This window comes from Phyllobates terribilis, unplaced genomic scaffold, assembly GCF_046119375.1.
Source record: "Phyllobates terribilis strain yellow unplaced genomic scaffold, ASM4611937v1 Scaffold_3__8_contigs__length_932513732, whole genome shotgun sequence".
Lineage (NCBI taxonomy): Eukaryota > Metazoa > Chordata > Amphibia > Anura > Dendrobatidae > Phyllobates > Phyllobates terribilis.
Window position 1 is genome coordinate 289,058,316 of NW_027362763.1, and position 17,758 is coordinate 289,076,073.

Genomic DNA, 17,758 nt, shown 5'->3' on the forward strand with positions numbered 1-17,758 from the left:
ATTGCCGCATCCATAACAGTTTACAATATTATATCAAGTTATTTAACATGCCCCTAACATGGGAATGCTTTTGAAATAAAAATAACACCAGCATTGTGGATTTTTGATCACCTTGCAAAGAAACTTGTATTGCCTCGATTCTATTTAGCTGGCTTTTTTTCCCCTTCCAGTGTGCTACTACAGTGCTGGATGGAAACTAATGTGGGATTGTTCCCTTTCATCCGGTGCATCAGTTGTTGTGTCAGACCCTTCCAGGAGCCAGATTAGAAAGCGCTAAATGTGGTGTTTTTGAAGCGGCTCGCCAGTTTTGCAATAAAAACGTCCGAATGACCATTTGTGATTTTTTTTTTTTACATCAGTTGAGACACAAGAATACTTGTCCTGATACCACTGATAAGTGGAAACTTGGCCTAAGATAGTCGTAAATACTCCAAATTGTTACCAATATAAACTACAGCTCACACCAAATAGAATCCTAGAATGTTAGAGTTGGAGGGGACCTCCAGAGTCAATGTGTCCAACCCCCTGCTCAATGCAGGATTCACTAAACCATCTCAGACTGATGTCTGTGCAACCTCTGTCCATTGAAGGAGAGCTCACCACCTCTCGTGGCAACCTGTTCCACTCATTGATCACCCTCACTGTCAAAAAGTATTTTCTAATATCTATGGATGATTCCTCTACACTAGAACATCCCTTCAGATATTTGTAGACCGCTATTAAGTCTCCTCTTAGCCTTCTTTTTTGCAAGCTAAACATTCCCAGATCCTTTAACTGTACCTCGTAGGACATAGTTTGCAGTCCACTCACCATCCTGATGGCACTTTTCTGAACTTGCTCCAGTTTTTTTTTTTTTTTTTTTTTATTTTTTTTTTTTCAAATGTGGCATCCAGAACTGGACACAGTTTTCCAGATGAGGCCTGACCAAGGAGGAGTAGAGGGGGATAATTGCTTCACGTGATCTAGACTGAATGCTTCTCTTTATACATCCCAGAACTGTGTTTGCCTTTTTTTTGCTGCTGCATCACACTGTTGACTCATGTGCAGTCTGTGATCTATTACTATAAATAAGCAAGCTGTCACCCGGCTTTAATCAAGTTTTTATGTTAAATGTTTTTTTTTATCTAGAACATTGAAAAAAAAAAAAAGCACTTATCTATATTAAAACCAAAATCTGAAATCTTGTAATTATCACACTGGCCTCTAGACGTTATACCGGACTCGAACAGGATGTGATGTAATCTTGTAAAGTTACTGAAATCGTCCATGTTGTCTAGTCCTGAATATATCCACTTCAGTAGTTTACATTAATTCTTCTTCTTATGATTGTTTTTCTTTTCTTAGGCTTCTTAAGAAACAATTCTTTCACCGTGCATTAAAAGTCATGAAAATGAAGCCAGAGAAAGACCCAAAGAAGGAGAAAGAGAAGGGCAAAAGTGACAATGCTAAGGACGACGAAAAGAAGAGCAAAAAAGATACAACCAAGGAAGAGAAAGCCAAGAAAGATAAAGAAAAGAAAAAGGAAGCTGAGAAGGAAGAAAGCAAAAAGGTAATTGCACTGGAATCCTGTCGTAGTCGAGACTACAGGAATATTAGTGCTTTGACCTCACAATGTGTCAAGTAATGTTCACGTGAACGACTGGTGCCTCTTACTTTTCTACCCTATTATTAATATAAGGGGATAATAAATTGTAACTAAGAATGTAAAAGCATTTCTTTACCTCATATTTTCCATTGATCTCTAAAACATCCACAATTTATTGTAAGATCATGTGATTTTCCCAGGGTGTCTTAAGGCCCATTACATGTAATCTGTGATTCTGATCATTGTGTTACCATGCCGCCGATCAGCCAGCAGCAAAACACTCATTCCTCCAATTATCAGAATACTTGTTGGCAGCACCTCACCTAATGTAAATGGGGGAGGTGATACCAACATGTATGAGGACCCGAACGGTCATTGTAAGAATTCTTCTTTCCCAAAATAGTTTGTATTCGCATTTATGAACGAGCCATCTTTTTTCCAGAGCTCACTGCTCATCTGCCTCCCAGCTTCCTATTTGTCAGGGGGCGGTGTGCTCCTGAAGATTGATAATTTTCAGGCTGCTGGTCTGAACGGAGTCCTCTCCCACCTTACCAGCGGCATAGTCTACATAAGTATCTTGTATTTCTGCTGATCTCTTTTTGCAATCTTTGATTTATACTTGCAGTATTTTTGGAAGTGAGTCCCATTGTTGGTTGAGTTGTGGTGGAGCAGCGTTCACTTAAAGGAGTTGTTCCCTTCCAGATAATGTTTGGCCCTGGCTGCAGTTTGTAAAAAAAAAAAAAAACGTGCTCCCGTTTCCCAAATTCATTAGCGAGTTTTCGCCACTACACCCAGTGTCTGACTAACTGCATTGCTGACCTCACGTCGGCAGCGTAGCAGCCAATCAGTGAGCTCAGCACGTCTGCCATTGTAGATGAAACGCCCACTCAGAGCTGCTGAGCTCGCTAATTGTCTGCCGCACTGCCGATGTGATGTCAGCATAGCAGCCAATCAGTGAGCTCAGCACGTATGCCATTGTAGATGAAACGCCCACTCAGAGCTGCTGAGCTCGCTAATTGTCTGCCGCACTGCTGATGTGATGTCAGCATAGCAGCCAATCAGTGAGCTCAGCACGTCTGCCATTGTAGATGAAACGCCCACTCAGAGCTGCTGAGCTCGCTGATTGTCTGCCGCACTGGCGATGTGATGTCAGCATAGCAGCCAATCAGTGAGCTCAGCACGTATGCCATTGTAGATGGAACGCCCACTCAGAGCTGCTGAGCTCGCTGATTGTCTGCCGCACTGCTGATGTGATGTCAGCATAGCAGCCAATCAGTGAGCTCAGCACGTCTGCCATTGTAGATGGATCGCCCACTCAGAGCTGCTGAGCTTGCTGATTGTCTGCCGCACTGCCGATGTGATGTCAGCATAGCAGCCAATCAGTGAGCTCAGCATGTATGCCATTGTAGATGGAAAGCCCACTCAGAGCTGCTGAGCTCGCTGATTGTCTGCCGCACTGCCGATGTGATGTCAGCATAGCAGCCAATCAGTGAGCTCAGCACGTCTGCCATTGTAGATGGAACGCCCACTCAGAGCTGCTGAGCTCGCTGATTGTCTGCCGCACTTCCGATGTGATGTCAGCATAGCAGCCAATCAGTGAGCTCAGCACGTCTGCCATTGTAGATGGAACGCCCACTCAGAGCTGCTGAGCTCGCTGATTGTCTGCCGCACTGCCGATGTGATGTCAGCATAGCAGCCAATCAGTGAGCTCAGCACGTCTGCCATTGTAGATGGAACGCCCACTCAGAGCTGCTGAGCTCGCTGATTGTCTGCCGCACTGCCGATGTGATGTCAGCATAGCAGCCAATCAGTGAGCTCAGCACGTCTGCCATTGTAGATGAAACGCCCACTCAGAGCTGCTGAGCTCGCTGATTGTCTGCCGCACTGCCGATGTGATGTCAGCGTGGCAGCCGAGGCCACACAGAGGGAACAGCGGTGGAAACTTTGTAGTTTCTTAACAAATTGCAGCTGGGATGAACATGATATGAAAGGGAATGACCCCTTAAAATTAAGAATTAAAATTAGTTTTTTTCAGTCCGTGACTCTTGGTAAAACAATTCTGACTTCAGATTTCTAAAGTGGTGAAACTTTTTCCCTTTCACCCCTTCTCGAAATGTGACATACCAGGTGTGGGTTTATGCCACAAGCTCAAGAACTGAGCCCACACCATAACCAGCAAATGACTGCTGTGTTGTGCAGCTGGCATCTGCCTGTAACGCCTCTGATCTCTGCTGTTAACCTCCGCAAGGGCAGGGTACCATAGGAAGCAATGATTTTAGGTATATACTTGCAAGTACAGCAGTATCACTGTATATATAGCAAGCAATTAGATAATCCCAGAGTCAAGTCCCATGAGGACTTTAAAATAATAATAAAAAATAAACAAAATGTGAATCTCACCCCTTTAGCCCAAAAGTAAGACATTAAAAAATAAACATTCGGTATCACAACATCTGCAAACGTCTGATCTATCCATATATAGAACAATTTAATCCATATGGTAAACCCCCCCCCTTCCCCACCCAAAAAAAAATTAAACAACAAAATTGGCAAATTTCCATTGCCTTATCTCCACAATAAAAAGCGATCAAAACTTTATATGTACACCAAGGTGGTATCATTAATAATAGATCTTTGTAAAACAAAAAAAATTGGTCTGTGTTTCCACTTTCTAAGACCCGTAATTTCTATATTTTTCAGTTGATTGAGCTTGGCTTGTTGTGGCAAAAAAAACAAGCCCTCACACAGCTCCATCAACTGAAAAATCAAGAGGTTACCCGTCTCCGAAAATGGTGGCACAAACCAATTTTTAATTACCTCCACCACCCCCTCCGAAGTCAGAATTTTTTAACTCGTAGGAATCATATTGCAAAATCTTTTTTACCACCCAACACCCAAAATACAATAGCAAAATAACATTTTTTTTTCTTTTTTATTCACCACATCGTAATTTTTTTATCCAGCACATTGCATAGTAGAATGAATAGTGTCATTCAATATTGATGACCGAAAAATAAAAAAAAAGGTTATGATCCTTGAAAGAAAAAAACTAAAGTGCAAAAATTAAAATCTGCCTCAGTGGGAAGGAGTTAAATCCAAAGTGCCTTGTTTTTAATGAAGACATGATTCTATATTTTTCGATAGGACGAAACTCCTGGAACGCCCAAGAAAAAGGAAACCAAGAGGAAGTTTAAGCTTGAGCCGCATGAAGATCAGGTTTTCTTGGATGGTAATGAGGTAAGATGAGGAGGAAAGTTGTGGGTCATTGGAAATATGGACGGACTGACAATTGGTGAGCAGACTGAAAGTTCATTCCAGTAAATCAGTGGGATCTCATACAGTATGTGCCCATTTAGAGGAAATTCTGGATTATGTGTGCATTGCATTTATAAGGTTTTCTGTAATTGCACATGGATAGAAGAATTGCTTTCCATACTGTCTTGGGCACCACAAAAAAAGCCCAAAGGTTTATTTTCCCACCATAAACTTCTGCACACCTGAGAGTAGTGGCCAGTTGGTGAATGGACGATACCTGACCAAGGATAAACTCCCTGATAATCAAGATTTAATGGCCAATCCCAATCAGTATGTCAGAAAAGTCTCTGGTGATGCCAGACCCTTTGAAGCAATGGTTGACCGCTGCATTACATCGTGATATCTATCATTACCACAAAGGTTGATGAAGCAGTAACTACATCTGAAGTTGTTTTGTGTAGTGTCACTTCTGAACCCTATGATCCTGGACATTGATCTACGGGGTAAAGCTCAGGATTAGGGAGGGAGCACACATTGTAACATCTGCCAGGAAGGGAGGTGTCCTCCTGAACTTACACTGCTGCAGACAAGTGACCAGGGCCAAAAAACAATCATGTGATCTACTTAGTATAAAGGGAATCTGTCAGTAGGGTCAACCCTCCTAAGCCATCTATATGGGCATATAGATCATAGGAAGATGAATAAAATAATAGCTTATCTGTGATCTGATGTCTCATTCCAGAGAAATCCACATTTCCTTAGTATGTAAATGAGCTGTTCAGGACTGTGGGTCGGACACTGATCTTCATGAGAATCTGCCTCCATAACTTACTATAAATGAAAGGAGCATTAACAGTGTGAGACATAACTAACACAGAACAGTAGAACTAAACTTTGACCCATTACAAACACACTTGCAGCAGCTCTCACAGCTCTGCTGTATTGCAGTCCTGTCTGCCTGGAAGCTGAAGCTGAGAGGAACCTGCGGATGTGTCAGGTATAATCACACACAGCTCTGCAGTGAGATCAGGAGAGCAGAGAGCGGCCATCACACACCACACTGGTAATGTCTCCCCTTTCTTATAATCTCTGGAGGTAGATTCTCATGTAGATCTATGTCTGGCCCATAGATCTTAACAGCTCACTTAAATATTAGAAAAACATGGATTTCCCTGGAATAAAACATCAAATTACAGATTCCCTTTAAATATATGAAATGGAAATTAAAAAAAACAAATATCTATTCCAATCACCTATTTCATAAAAGAGCTACGAAGCATCACCTATAGAGCTTCATTCTTCTGGTGGCACCTGTATATAGGTAGATGTACTCTGAACGCAGCACGTATCTCCCCTACAGGTAGTCTTTTTCTCTCGGTATTAGGGTTAGTGTTTGGCATTTGGGCCCATGATTTGTGACATTGGGGTGTACTAATAAATGAATTAGCAGTCCTTTAAATGTCAAAGATAAAAAGGTTACGTACGAGTCCCTCAGCTCCATGGTGATATTTCATTCATGTTATTGTTCTTGTTGGAATCTTTGTTTTCCTTTTCTAAATTCTTGTCATCTTTCCAGGTGTATGTGTGGATATATGATCCAGTCCATTTTAAAACGTTTGCTATGGGGCTCATCCTTGGTAAGTAAGAGCCGTACGTTCATTTTGTGAGTGACTTTTCACAGAGCTGGCTTTTTTAATGGTTCACATTATATTGTAGGTTTTAAAGCGGATCTCTCACCAGATCTAACAATATAATTTGTATGCATTTTGGAATAGATCACCTGACCCTGATGAAGATGGTGTACTTAGTTTGCAAATCTACCCCAGAATGACTATAACCCCTTCTGAACATTCAGCATTTAATGAGTCGCTTGTACACTGCGGGGTTTTAGGACTCCATGTGAATTCATGCTGTAAGCGCGATCTCCCCTTCAGGAAGGTTTTGACTGTCAATCACAATGCTGGGTGTGAGGACGCGGAGATGAAGCTGAATATTGATGAAAGACAAGCCTGCCAACCACCCACTTAATACGATTTACGTATTTGCCAGGAATGAATGAATGCAAGTTTTGAAGTGCAGATCAGCTCCTGTTAGTTGACACTGATCTGCAGTTTGCAGCGGCCGCTAAGCTGTGATGCTCCACTCCATACACTGCTTACATCCTGTTACTAAGAGCAATGGGGGGGTCTCTGAGCCACACATTCTGCTGATCTGTGTCCTACCTTCACACAGATCTGTGGTTAATGTAATCAGTTTATCTTGTATGATGTATGTGTCAGCAGGATGTATTTCCCCCTTTTTGACATGGCCCAAGGCTGCAGTTGCGATACGATGGATGGGATTGACAGTCACACTGCTGCAGTTATAGCATTTTTTCTTTTTGTGGACAGATCAGAAAAATGTGTAAGTAGTGATTAGCACAGATCCTGAGACAAACACCAATCATTCCCCATTACAGATTGGTTGGGATATTAAGCTAGCCATAAACGAGATAAACAAGATATGTTCATTCAACTTTTGTCTCCCCCATAGACATGAGCACTCAGCCCAGTGTTCATGTGTATTTAATGGGAAAAGAGGAGAAAGCTGTTGCCAAATCCCCCTGGCACTGGCTTATCTCCCCTGAAAACACCGGGTTTGGGTTCTGAAATGTTAACTGCCTTGTTCTTCTCTTGTTCTAACTGTTTGGAGGCCCCATACACACATGCAGTTAGATGGCTGGGTGTCTTAAAAGTGGGGTTGTCATCAGATTTCACAAAAAAAAACTGCATACGTTATTACATTATTAAATAATTCTTAGACCTGAAGACCTGGTGTACTTTATAAATCTATTTTAGAATACTTGTATAATCCTGATATTAAAATGAATCTTAAGTACAGCACTACCTGGACTCGTAAAACTCTCAATATATTAGGCAGTAAAACTTTCAAAAGGATTATAAAGCTAGTCTGAAAATTATTTTCAAAGTCAGTACACCAGCCTCACCAGGTTTAAGAGCTATGTAATCATGTATGCAGTTTGTACTGTAAAATCTCGTGACAGATTCACTTTCAACTATGCTTAAACCTATATGTTAAGTAATATTCAGAAAACCGGACTAAATTATTCTGGTTCTGGGGTACTGCAAGCCCAATCTCTCTGACCATTGGCAAGGGGACCCAGGAGAGCAGACATTTGGTATAAAGCTACACAAGACACTTCAGCTTCATCTTTACTGAAAGTGCACGTTATTGTAGCCTTTTCTTGTACTGGATTATAACTATAAAGGTATCTGACAAGTTATGTCTAATAAATGGGGTTGTCCGACACCTAAATACATTTTTTAGGAATTGATGGTTATAAAATAGTAAATGGAGGCAATGTCGCGCAAGCCTCTCCGGAGGGCTGTGCCAGATTTGTAAGAAATGTCTGCTCCGTTAGCAAGTTGCTGGACCGCTGCAGTCTGTGTTTGGCCACAGCAGTCAGGTGACTGAAAGGGCATGTCCTCAGATGTTTCTCTGGCCGCTCTACTAGTCTCCTGACCGCTGCAGTGGTCTTGTGGCTTAGGTACGGAGCGACCTAGGTGAGTGAGCTTCTGTTTATTATTCTTTAGGCATTGATGGTTTTACAATATCTGTCGGACAATCACTTTAAATTAGCGGGTGCAGTTCACAGGCTGAAGTAATAGCTGCAGCAAAGCTACCAGAATAACACTGTATGCCATTATACATAAGCTAGAAGTATATACATGATGCATTTACATCCCAGCCAGACTATGGGTTCCCTTCACATACACTGGAGGATTATCCATTAGATATGCCATCGGGGACTGGTGATGAGTTCTTCACCAATGTCTATAGTGTAGGACCACAGGAATACACAGTGGCCTCTTCTGCATCATGTTCTAACATGGCTCGATTGTTCCTGTCTCATGACGTACAAAGTTTGAGTGAGGAAAAATGTAGGCCTCATATCTAGACCCACACTACTATAACGTTTTATAAAATAAAAATATATAGACGTGAAAGCTGCATGTGAGTGTTACCCTGAACTGCAAGGTGGTGACCCGTGCCGCTTGTTTGATGGTGGCTGTGCGCTAAGCTGTACAAGCAGTTGCTGTCTGGCTCGGTTTCCCGACATGTGCTGTTCTCAGGATCATGTAACCTTGGTACGCCATGTAACCTTGATTGTATCTGTTGGCTCTAGACATAATTGTGTGTAACCTGCATCTCCCCTTTTTGCAGTAATCGCTGTGATCGCTGCCACCCTCTTCCCTCTATGGCCTGCGGAAATGCGTGTTGGAGTCTATTATCTCAGCGTGGGAGCAGGTTGCTTTGTGGCCAGTATTTTACTTCTTGCTGTCGGTAAGTCTATCTGAATAAAATGTGTTATAGTACTGCAATACCACAGGCAACCACTGGATGGCCTCAGCGCACTCCTCTGGTCACAGTAGTTGGAGCCAGGTCTTTTCCCTCCTGTTGCCTCTCACTTACCCAATATCACATATGGATACACTCTAAAACTAACTTTTTATAACATCCAGTAGATCATCTAGCCTGAATGACATTTTTTTTGTTATTTAATATATTAGACTTTGCAGCACTAGGACAGAAAATAAAGAAAAAAAAACGTTGTATCTCCGAGATCAAATGCATCATTAGGATGAAAAGTTCAACTCTATCAATGAAACTTTTTCCATGTCTTAGAAGCATGTCGTGTTTGTGTGGTTCTGGGTGATGAGACGTCAACAGATTGCTAAAATGAAGGAGTAGAGACATCAAGCTGAGCTCTGCTCCCCTCCGCGGTTAATGATGGGCTCAATAGACAGTCTGAGGAGTAAGTTAACTATCCTACCAAGTCAAGATGTACCTTGGTTCTGGGGTACTGTAAGCCCAATCTCTGACCACTAGGAAGGAACCCAGGAGAAATATGGTATAAAGCTACATAAGACACTGGTTTCTTCTGCTTCATCTTTACTGAAAGTGCATGTTATTGTAGCCTTTTCTTGCACTGGATTAGAAATATAAAGGTATCTGACAAGTTATGCCTAATAAAAGGGGTTGTCCGACACCTAAATACATTTCTTTTTTAAGAAATTGATGGTTTTAAAATAGTAAATGGAGACAATGTTGCACAAGCCTCTCCGGAGGTCTGTGCCAGATTTGTAAGCAATGTCTGCTCCGTTCTGTTTCTCTGGCCGCTCTCCTAGTCATCTGACCGCTGATTGGTTCCTATCAGTAATGTCCTACCTCGCCATGTGCCAAACCAGGCTTCATCTGATCTGGGAAGTGAAAGCAGACAAGGCTAAGCTCAGAACTAAAACCTTGCTGGGAAAGATGGGTGGATAAAAGTGCTGAGCCCTCAAGGGGGCCACACCAACTGATATGCACTACAAAATAGGGTCCGCATAGGTGCACAAATACACAATGTGGCCAATATACAAACATATACATACACGATGTATCAACACTCTGCGATTAATGAATTCATGAACTCTGCTATTACTGTATACATGTCAAAAGTTTTCTGAAAGGTCAGTTACACTGTTAGGGCTCATTCTGGCTAGTGTATTATTCTGACGTGCTGTCCGAGAAAAAACTAGACAGCACATTGACCAATGTAATTCAATAGGGCTCTTCAGATGACAGTCACAGCATGCACTATTCTCTTCCGTATCTGGGATGAGACTTGCCTCTACTGGTCTGAGGGTGCTCAAAAAAAGAGTTACAAGCTCTTGTCAGAACGAGCTAACTGAGGGATTCTTAGTTCACTCATTCTGCAGTCAGCAATAAGCAGGGAAACCAACAGCCCCGTAAAAGCCATCAGTTCAAAATGTATAACAAAACACAACTGTAAAATTATTTAGCACAAAATGCTTCAAGGAAAGAAAAAATTCCCTCGAAGGTGGCCATACAGTACAGACCAAAAGTTTGGACACACATTCTCATTTAAAGATTTTTCTGTATTTTCATGACTTTGAAAATTGTACATTCACCCTGAAGGCATCAAAACTATGAATTAACACGTGGAATTATATACTTAACAAAAAAGTGTGAAACAACTGAAAATATGTCTTATATTCTAGGTTCTTCAAAGTAGCCACCTTTTGCCTTGATGACTGCTTTGCACACTCTTGGCATTCTCTTGATGAGTTTCAAGAGGTAGTCACCGGAAATGGTCTTCCAACAATCTTGAAGGAGTTCCCAGAGATGCTTAGCACTTGTTGGCCCTTTTGCCTTCACTCTGCGGTCCAGCTCACCCCAAACCATCTCGATTGGGTTCAGGTCTGGTGACTGTGGAGGCCAGGTCATCTGGCGTAGCACCCCATCACTCTCCTTCTTGATTAGATAGCCCTTAAACAGCCTGGAGGTGTGTTGGGGTCATTGTCCTATTGAAAAATAAATGATGGTCCAACTAAATGCAAACCGGATGGAATAGCATTCTGCTGCAAGATGCTGTGGTAGCCATGCTGGTTCAGTATGCCTTCAATTTTGAATAAATCCCCAACAGTGTCACCAGCAAAGCACCCCCACACCATCACACCTCCTCTATGCTTCACGGTGGGAACCAGGCATGTAGAGTCCATCCATTCACCTTTTCTGCGTCGCACAAAGACACGGTGGTTGGAACCAAAGATCTCAAATTTGGACTCATCAGAACAAAGCACAGATTTCCACTGGTCTAATGTCCATTCCTTGTGTTCTTTAGCCCAAACAAGTCTCTTCTGCTTGTTGCCTGTCCTTAGCAGTGGTTTCCTAGCAGCTATTTTACCATGAAGGCCTGCTGCACAAAGTCTCCTCTTAACAGTTGTTGAAGAGATGTGTCTGCTGCTAGAACTCTGTGTGGCATTGACCTGGTCTCTAATCTGAGCTGCTGTTAACCTGCGATTTCTGAGGCTGGTGACTCGGATAAACTTATCCTCAGAAGCAGAGGTGACTCTTGGTCTTCCTTTCCTGGGGCGGTCCTCATGTGAGCCAGTTTCTTTGTAGTGCTTGATGGTTTTTGCAACTGCACTTGGGGACACTTTCAAAGTTTGCCCAATTTTTCGGACTGACTTTCTTAAAGTAATGATGGCCACTCGTTTTTCTTTACTTAGCTGCTTTTTTCTTGCCATAATACAAATTCTAACAGTCTATTCAGTAGGACTATCAGCTGTGTATCCACCTGACTTCTGCACAACACAACTGAGGGTCCCAACCCCATCTATAAGGCAAGAAATCCCACTTATTAAACCTGACAGGGCACACCTGTGAAGTGAAAACCATTTCCGGTGACTACCTCTTGAAGCTCATCAAGAGAATGCCAAGAGTGTGCAAAGCAGTCATCAAAGCAAAAGGTGGCTACTTTGAAGAACCTAGAATATAAGACATATTTTCAGTTGTTTCACACTTTTTTGTTAAGTATATAATTCCACATGTGTTAATTCATAGTTTTGATGCCTTCAGTGTCAATGTACAATTTTCATAGTCATGAAAATACAGAAATTTCTTTAAATGAGAAGGTGTGTCCAAACTTTTGGTCTGTACTGTATATGTTAAGCTTAGTAGTTGTACTTGGAAACAAGATATTGCATCAGTCTTGTATCACTGATTGTATGCTTTCTGGCTGGGTGTAATGTGCATATATCTTCATCCTTTTAATGTTTCACTTTTAGCTCGATGCATTTTATTCCTTATCATTTGGCTCTTGACTGGAGGAAGACACCACTTCTGGTTCCTGCCTAACCTGACGGCTGACGTTGGCTTCATCGACTCCTTCCGACCACTTTACACCCACGAGTACAAGGGACCAAAGGCTGAACAGAAGAAAGATGAAAAACAAGAGTCCAAAAAGCCGGTAAAATCTGACAGCGAAGATAAGTCTGACAGCGAGAGAAAGGAGGCAGAGGAGAGTAAGGTCGCTGAGGCAGCAGAGGGATCGGGCACAGAAGGCTCCGGCCCAGAAAGGCAGTCAGACACAGACAGTGACAGGCGGGAGGATGAAGGCTCACAGCACAGTAGCGGCAATGGCAATGATTTTGAAATGATCACGAAAGAGGAACTTGAGCAGCAAACAGATGAAGGCGACTGCGAGGAAGAAGACCAGGAGGCAACGGCAGAGACAGAGCCCCTGTGTGGAAAATCTTAATGCAGTGGCTGGGGGCTGTAGGACTGATTTATGTGCATACGAAAGGATTTTTCTGTGGAGTGATCACCAAAACATTCACACATCTTTTCTGTCTTCTATCAGATATGCAGGATGGATAGGGATCATCAAATTCACTGCACCTATAGAGTTCCAGCTTCATATATAATGCAAAAGTTCTTTTTGAATTTCCTTTACCAGTAAAAAGACCAAAATGCGAGGGTCTTCAGCTCCTGCCTGCTCTTAGTGCACTTTCATATATGAGCCACTGGGTTAGATGATGCTTTTTTTGGCCTCTGCATGCCGCTCTAACGTATAGTGGTCGGTCTAGTGCATGCAATGCAATACGGTCTATTCATTTCAGGAAGTGTTAGGAAAAAAAAACAAACCTCAGCAGCGCTCTATTGTAGCAAAGTATTTAATGATTAATATATTTTTTAAGAGGTACTCTTTTATATATGCTTGATCAGGTCAGCGTGTCCTCAACGCCTGGCATTAAAATGCTATTCCACCATCGCCAGCTGGAGATCTTTTTTTTTTTTATTATTTTTTTTTTCTTTGAATTTGATGATCCCTATTTATATATTCATAATCCGTCTGTCCCTTCATGTATATTAAAGTTTAGTTTTTTTTAATGCAACATTTAACTATTGTTGACAACCCCTCTTATGTAACAGTCGAGATCGCCATCTTTTGCATTTGTTTTAAAGCGCAAAAAAAAATAAAGTACTGTCCCTTTCCACATTGAATTTACATCATAAAGTACTATTAATAAATCCTTTAAATTGGTGACTATATACTAGAACTGTCCAACAAAATATTGCAATCAGTTCAAGACTTCATTCACATAAGTGGTGGAGCAGTACTGCAGCTGGGGGGGTATCTGTAGTATTACACATGTCTATATTATACATGACCAAACATCAGGATCTCCGCACACTGCACGACCAGTCCACCCTTGTGAAGTCCATCCTTGTGACTAATGAAAGACACTTGCCTAGATAATGAAGGAGTTGAGTTATACAAAATTTGAAAGTAAAGTTACCTTAAAGTTTGAGGCAATCACTATCATTCTTTTACAACTACTATACAAGAAATGATACTAAAAGTCTGAAGAGAAGTGAATAAGGAAAATCCTTTTTTTTATGATGCAATCCCTTTTAAAAGGCTTGTCACGTTCTTAAATGCGTAAAATTGCAAAGTGCTTGTAAAAGAAAATTACAGAGGGCAAAGAAGGGACAATGGGGCATGGTAAATCATGCAGTTCCTTAATTGTTACTGCTGTTAAGTATAACTTTAGGTGGATAACTTGATTTTGAGCTTGGTTCACACTGACATCATGTCTCATCTGCTGATTTTACAGGATCTCCTATGGTGGATCTGTTGTGATCCATTAGGGTTCCTCTAACACTTCTATTAGGGATCTCTTTTATTAGGTTAATACAGTATAAGAGCATGCTATGCTGATCTTGCCCAGTATGGACAAAGTTTTAAGATGGCCTTACACATTCAAAAGCTGTCAGCCGACATTGTTTTAAAGGGATTTGGGCCCATGGTGGGGATAACACAAAAACCACCACATACTTGGCTACTGGACGAACGCTGCTCCTCTGTACTGCACTGTGTGCCGGTCCCCTAGCTTCCTCTTACAGAGGTGGGCGTCAAGTGGTGGTTGCAGTGGTCATATTTTGCCTGAGCTGGAAGTGGAAGCCAGGAGATCGGCAGCCGACACCGTGTGGGGTACAGACAAGCTGTGCTGGTCCGGTATTTGAGTCATAAGTTGCTGTAAATCAATATGCAGTACCTGGTCCATCAGCCATGTCAGGAATCGCTCCCTTGGCATCTCTTTGATTAGCCACCCTGGCACAACGTCATTGTTGAGAGTTAATAAACGTGTGACTGAAGGTCGGCTAATCAAAAGAAAGCAGTGGATGCCGTCTGGTAAGAGGTGGTTCTCTGGGCTCCCGTCTAGCGGCTGCTTATTGCTGCTGTGGGCAATGGACCTGGTCCTGCAGGACCAATTCTGAGTGTTTTTTTATTTTGTTTTAATTATCACCACAATGGTTCCATTTGCACATTAATAAAATATAGTTGACCACCCCTTTAAGTGTTTGGTAACATTTTAAACCCACTTGCTAACATTACATGTGCATCACTTTTTAGCCTAAGACATATACAAAAGCTGATCTAGTTGGAATAGTGTAATTCCAGTTGATCTATAGTTACAAATGACTTCATATACTGGAGGCTTGAGGCCATTGTGGAAACAAGTTGGACAGCTTTAGTATATAATATAGATGCCCAAGTTGTCTGTGAATCCTCACGCCATCCACACTTGACCAAACATAATACAGTACTTTTTTGGCCAGCTGGCTAATGTTTTCCTGCACCCTTAATGTAGTTGAGGTGCATTTGCTGTTTGACACAATGTAACTTTTTAGAAGAACTTGAATCCACACCTTTTTTTTATTTTTTTTCTTGTTTTCTTTTATGTCAATCACTTTCCTGGAGTGTGAGACAGTTTGATCTGTGCTATATCCTCTCCTCCTATTATAAATGCCTATAATTTAGTGTATGTAGCTCTTATTTGTGTAAGCGAATGTCACCCAGCAGCCCAGGTGTTGGAGAAGGAACCCATGGGGGGATGCGGGACTTCCTTTTTGAAACGTTAACTGTAGACTATAACAAGAAGTGAGAATTGTTATGATGTATATGTACGAGTCTGCGCACCTGTCGAGGCACCGTTCTGAAATGTATAGTCCTGTAAAAGCAAAAAAAATAACTGCAGTGCAAACATTCAAGTTGGTTGTAATTCAATAAACTGTAATATTGGTGGTTGTTGCAAATGTTTGTTGGGATATATTGAGCCATCTAGGCCGACATGTAAAATGCTCCTGCGTACTTATCTGCTAGGTTTATGACATTGAATTGTTCCATGTGTCTCGCCGTTCAGCTCATACTTGGTGCTGCTTTATGACAGTCAGGGACTGGATATCACAGAACATAGACTCCAGTGACACTGGTAATATTTTAGGCCTTGACGTTATATTGGTATTTTTCCCATATAACTGTTTCCGCCTACAAGATACGGCACGACACATTGCTTGACTTGGGAAGAAGCTTTATCTGGTTTCCATCATGTCAATGGCCGTCAGATATGCAGGTTGAACCTGCTTTATTAGAAATAGTTTTTTTTTTTTTTTTTTTTTATTAATATACCTTTAATGCCTTAAACTCTATTTACAGGCTCATAATATGTCGGTGATACTTCCACAGTAAACTGTTTCTCTGCCATAAAAAGGCTATGCTGGCAAAAGCATCCCTCGCTGGTGGAATTGGCCGTTTTTTGAGCTATACAGATGTGTTAAAACACTCTAGGAAGCTTTCCTTAAAGAGTTTGTCCACCACTTTATCATTGATGACCTATCCTTAGAAAAGTCATCAAAGTCTGAACGGTCGGACCGGGTCCGACACCTGGCACCCCCACCAATCAGCTGTTTACGGCGGATTTGCAGTACCCGTCTGCGGCCCTTGTTAGAAGACAGAGCAACTCCGCAATTGAGCATTGCCATCCGCCCGCCGTCGCTGCTGACATCACCGAGAACAGCTGATCGGTGGGGGTGCCTTGTGTCTGACCCTGACCAATCAGACATTGATAGTAGTGGACAACCTCTTTAATGTCTAATTGATAGCCCAAAATGACTGTTCTGCTGTGTGGTCCCAAAGGATCCACTTTAATGTTAATCCACTCTCTGCTAAAATTTTTGTATGTAGTGTATTCTGTACACACGGATGTAAACCTTTCCAAATTGTCTAACTCATTTGTACAAACAGTGTTCTGTGGTTTTTAAGATTTCTGAGAAATACGGATAGATCGCAAGCTCCAGGCCCAATCAGGATTGTAGTAAGGAAGAGAAATAATGCATTCTGCCTGGATCCTGCGAGAGGTTTGTGACGAGATAGATGTTTCACAGCATAGGTTTGTGCCAACATTCCATGTATGTAAGTATAAGTCCAACTATGCTTATTAAAAGTAACGGTGACAAAATCCTCTATGTATCTGTATTTTTCATAATTTACTATGTGTGAAACGGGATGTTCATGAAAAGCTTGGGACTAATGTAGCCATCCAGAATTAGCGGTAAGATGTATAGCAGACAAAGATCATGACTTGTAAAGGTGCTCGTAACGCATCAGCCGAAACTTGGCCAAACCCAACAACTTAAATGAATTTTGGCAGATTGGTAGAAAAACAGAAGTCAGTCATGGATTGATTTCTAATTGCAGTATTAGCATGACAGATGCATAAGGTCAGTGTGGGGAAAAAAATCTACCTTTATTATTCTTGGTTACTTTTTTTTTTTTTTTTTTTTTAGTTGGTGACCCTGCCCAAACGTATTTCTACATTTTATGATGTGTGACCCTTTGCACTTCTTTCCATTTTGTCACCCAGACTTCCCATGGCTATCATGACGACAGAATTTTAACAACTTGATGGGTGGTGATACCTCAATGACCAATATTTACAGATATTTTTATTTTATTTTTAATTATACAAGAAATGCAGCCTATATAGCAGAGGTAAAATAGGTAAAACATGACCTTAACGTACAGATTTGGTTGAACATCATGAGGGATCTATAAGCAACTTCAACAATAAATACAAAACAACTGATACATATGCTATGTGGCACCTCGAAAGCAAGACGATCAAGTGAATAGCATAGAGCCGCTTGTAAGTCCTCCTATAATGTAGCAATAGGTATTTGAAATACCTTAAAAAGGACCTATCAATTGGTCAAAAGTGTCCATTT

General features: G+C 41.5%; 1 protein-coding gene across 1 annotated transcript in view; it reads left to right on the forward strand.

The window, feature by feature from the left end:
* SEC62 (SEC62 homolog, preprotein translocation factor) overlaps nt 1-16,992 on the forward strand; it is a 33,599-nt gene extending 16,607 nt beyond the window's left edge. Inside the window, exons 4-8 of the mRNA XM_073674864.1 lie at nt 1,345-1,549; nt 4,730-4,822; nt 6,417-6,477; nt 9,065-9,184; nt 12,475-16,992. Coding sequence (XP_073530965.1) covers nt 1,345-1,549; nt 4,730-4,822; nt 6,417-6,477; nt 9,065-9,184; nt 12,475-12,947 — 952 coding nt within the window. The 3' untranslated portion in view covers nt 12,948-16,992. The remainder of the gene's footprint in view (nt 1-1,344; nt 1,550-4,729; nt 4,823-6,416; nt 6,478-9,064; nt 9,185-12,474) is intronic.
* The last annotated feature ends 766 nt before the right edge of the window (nt 16,993-17,758 follow it).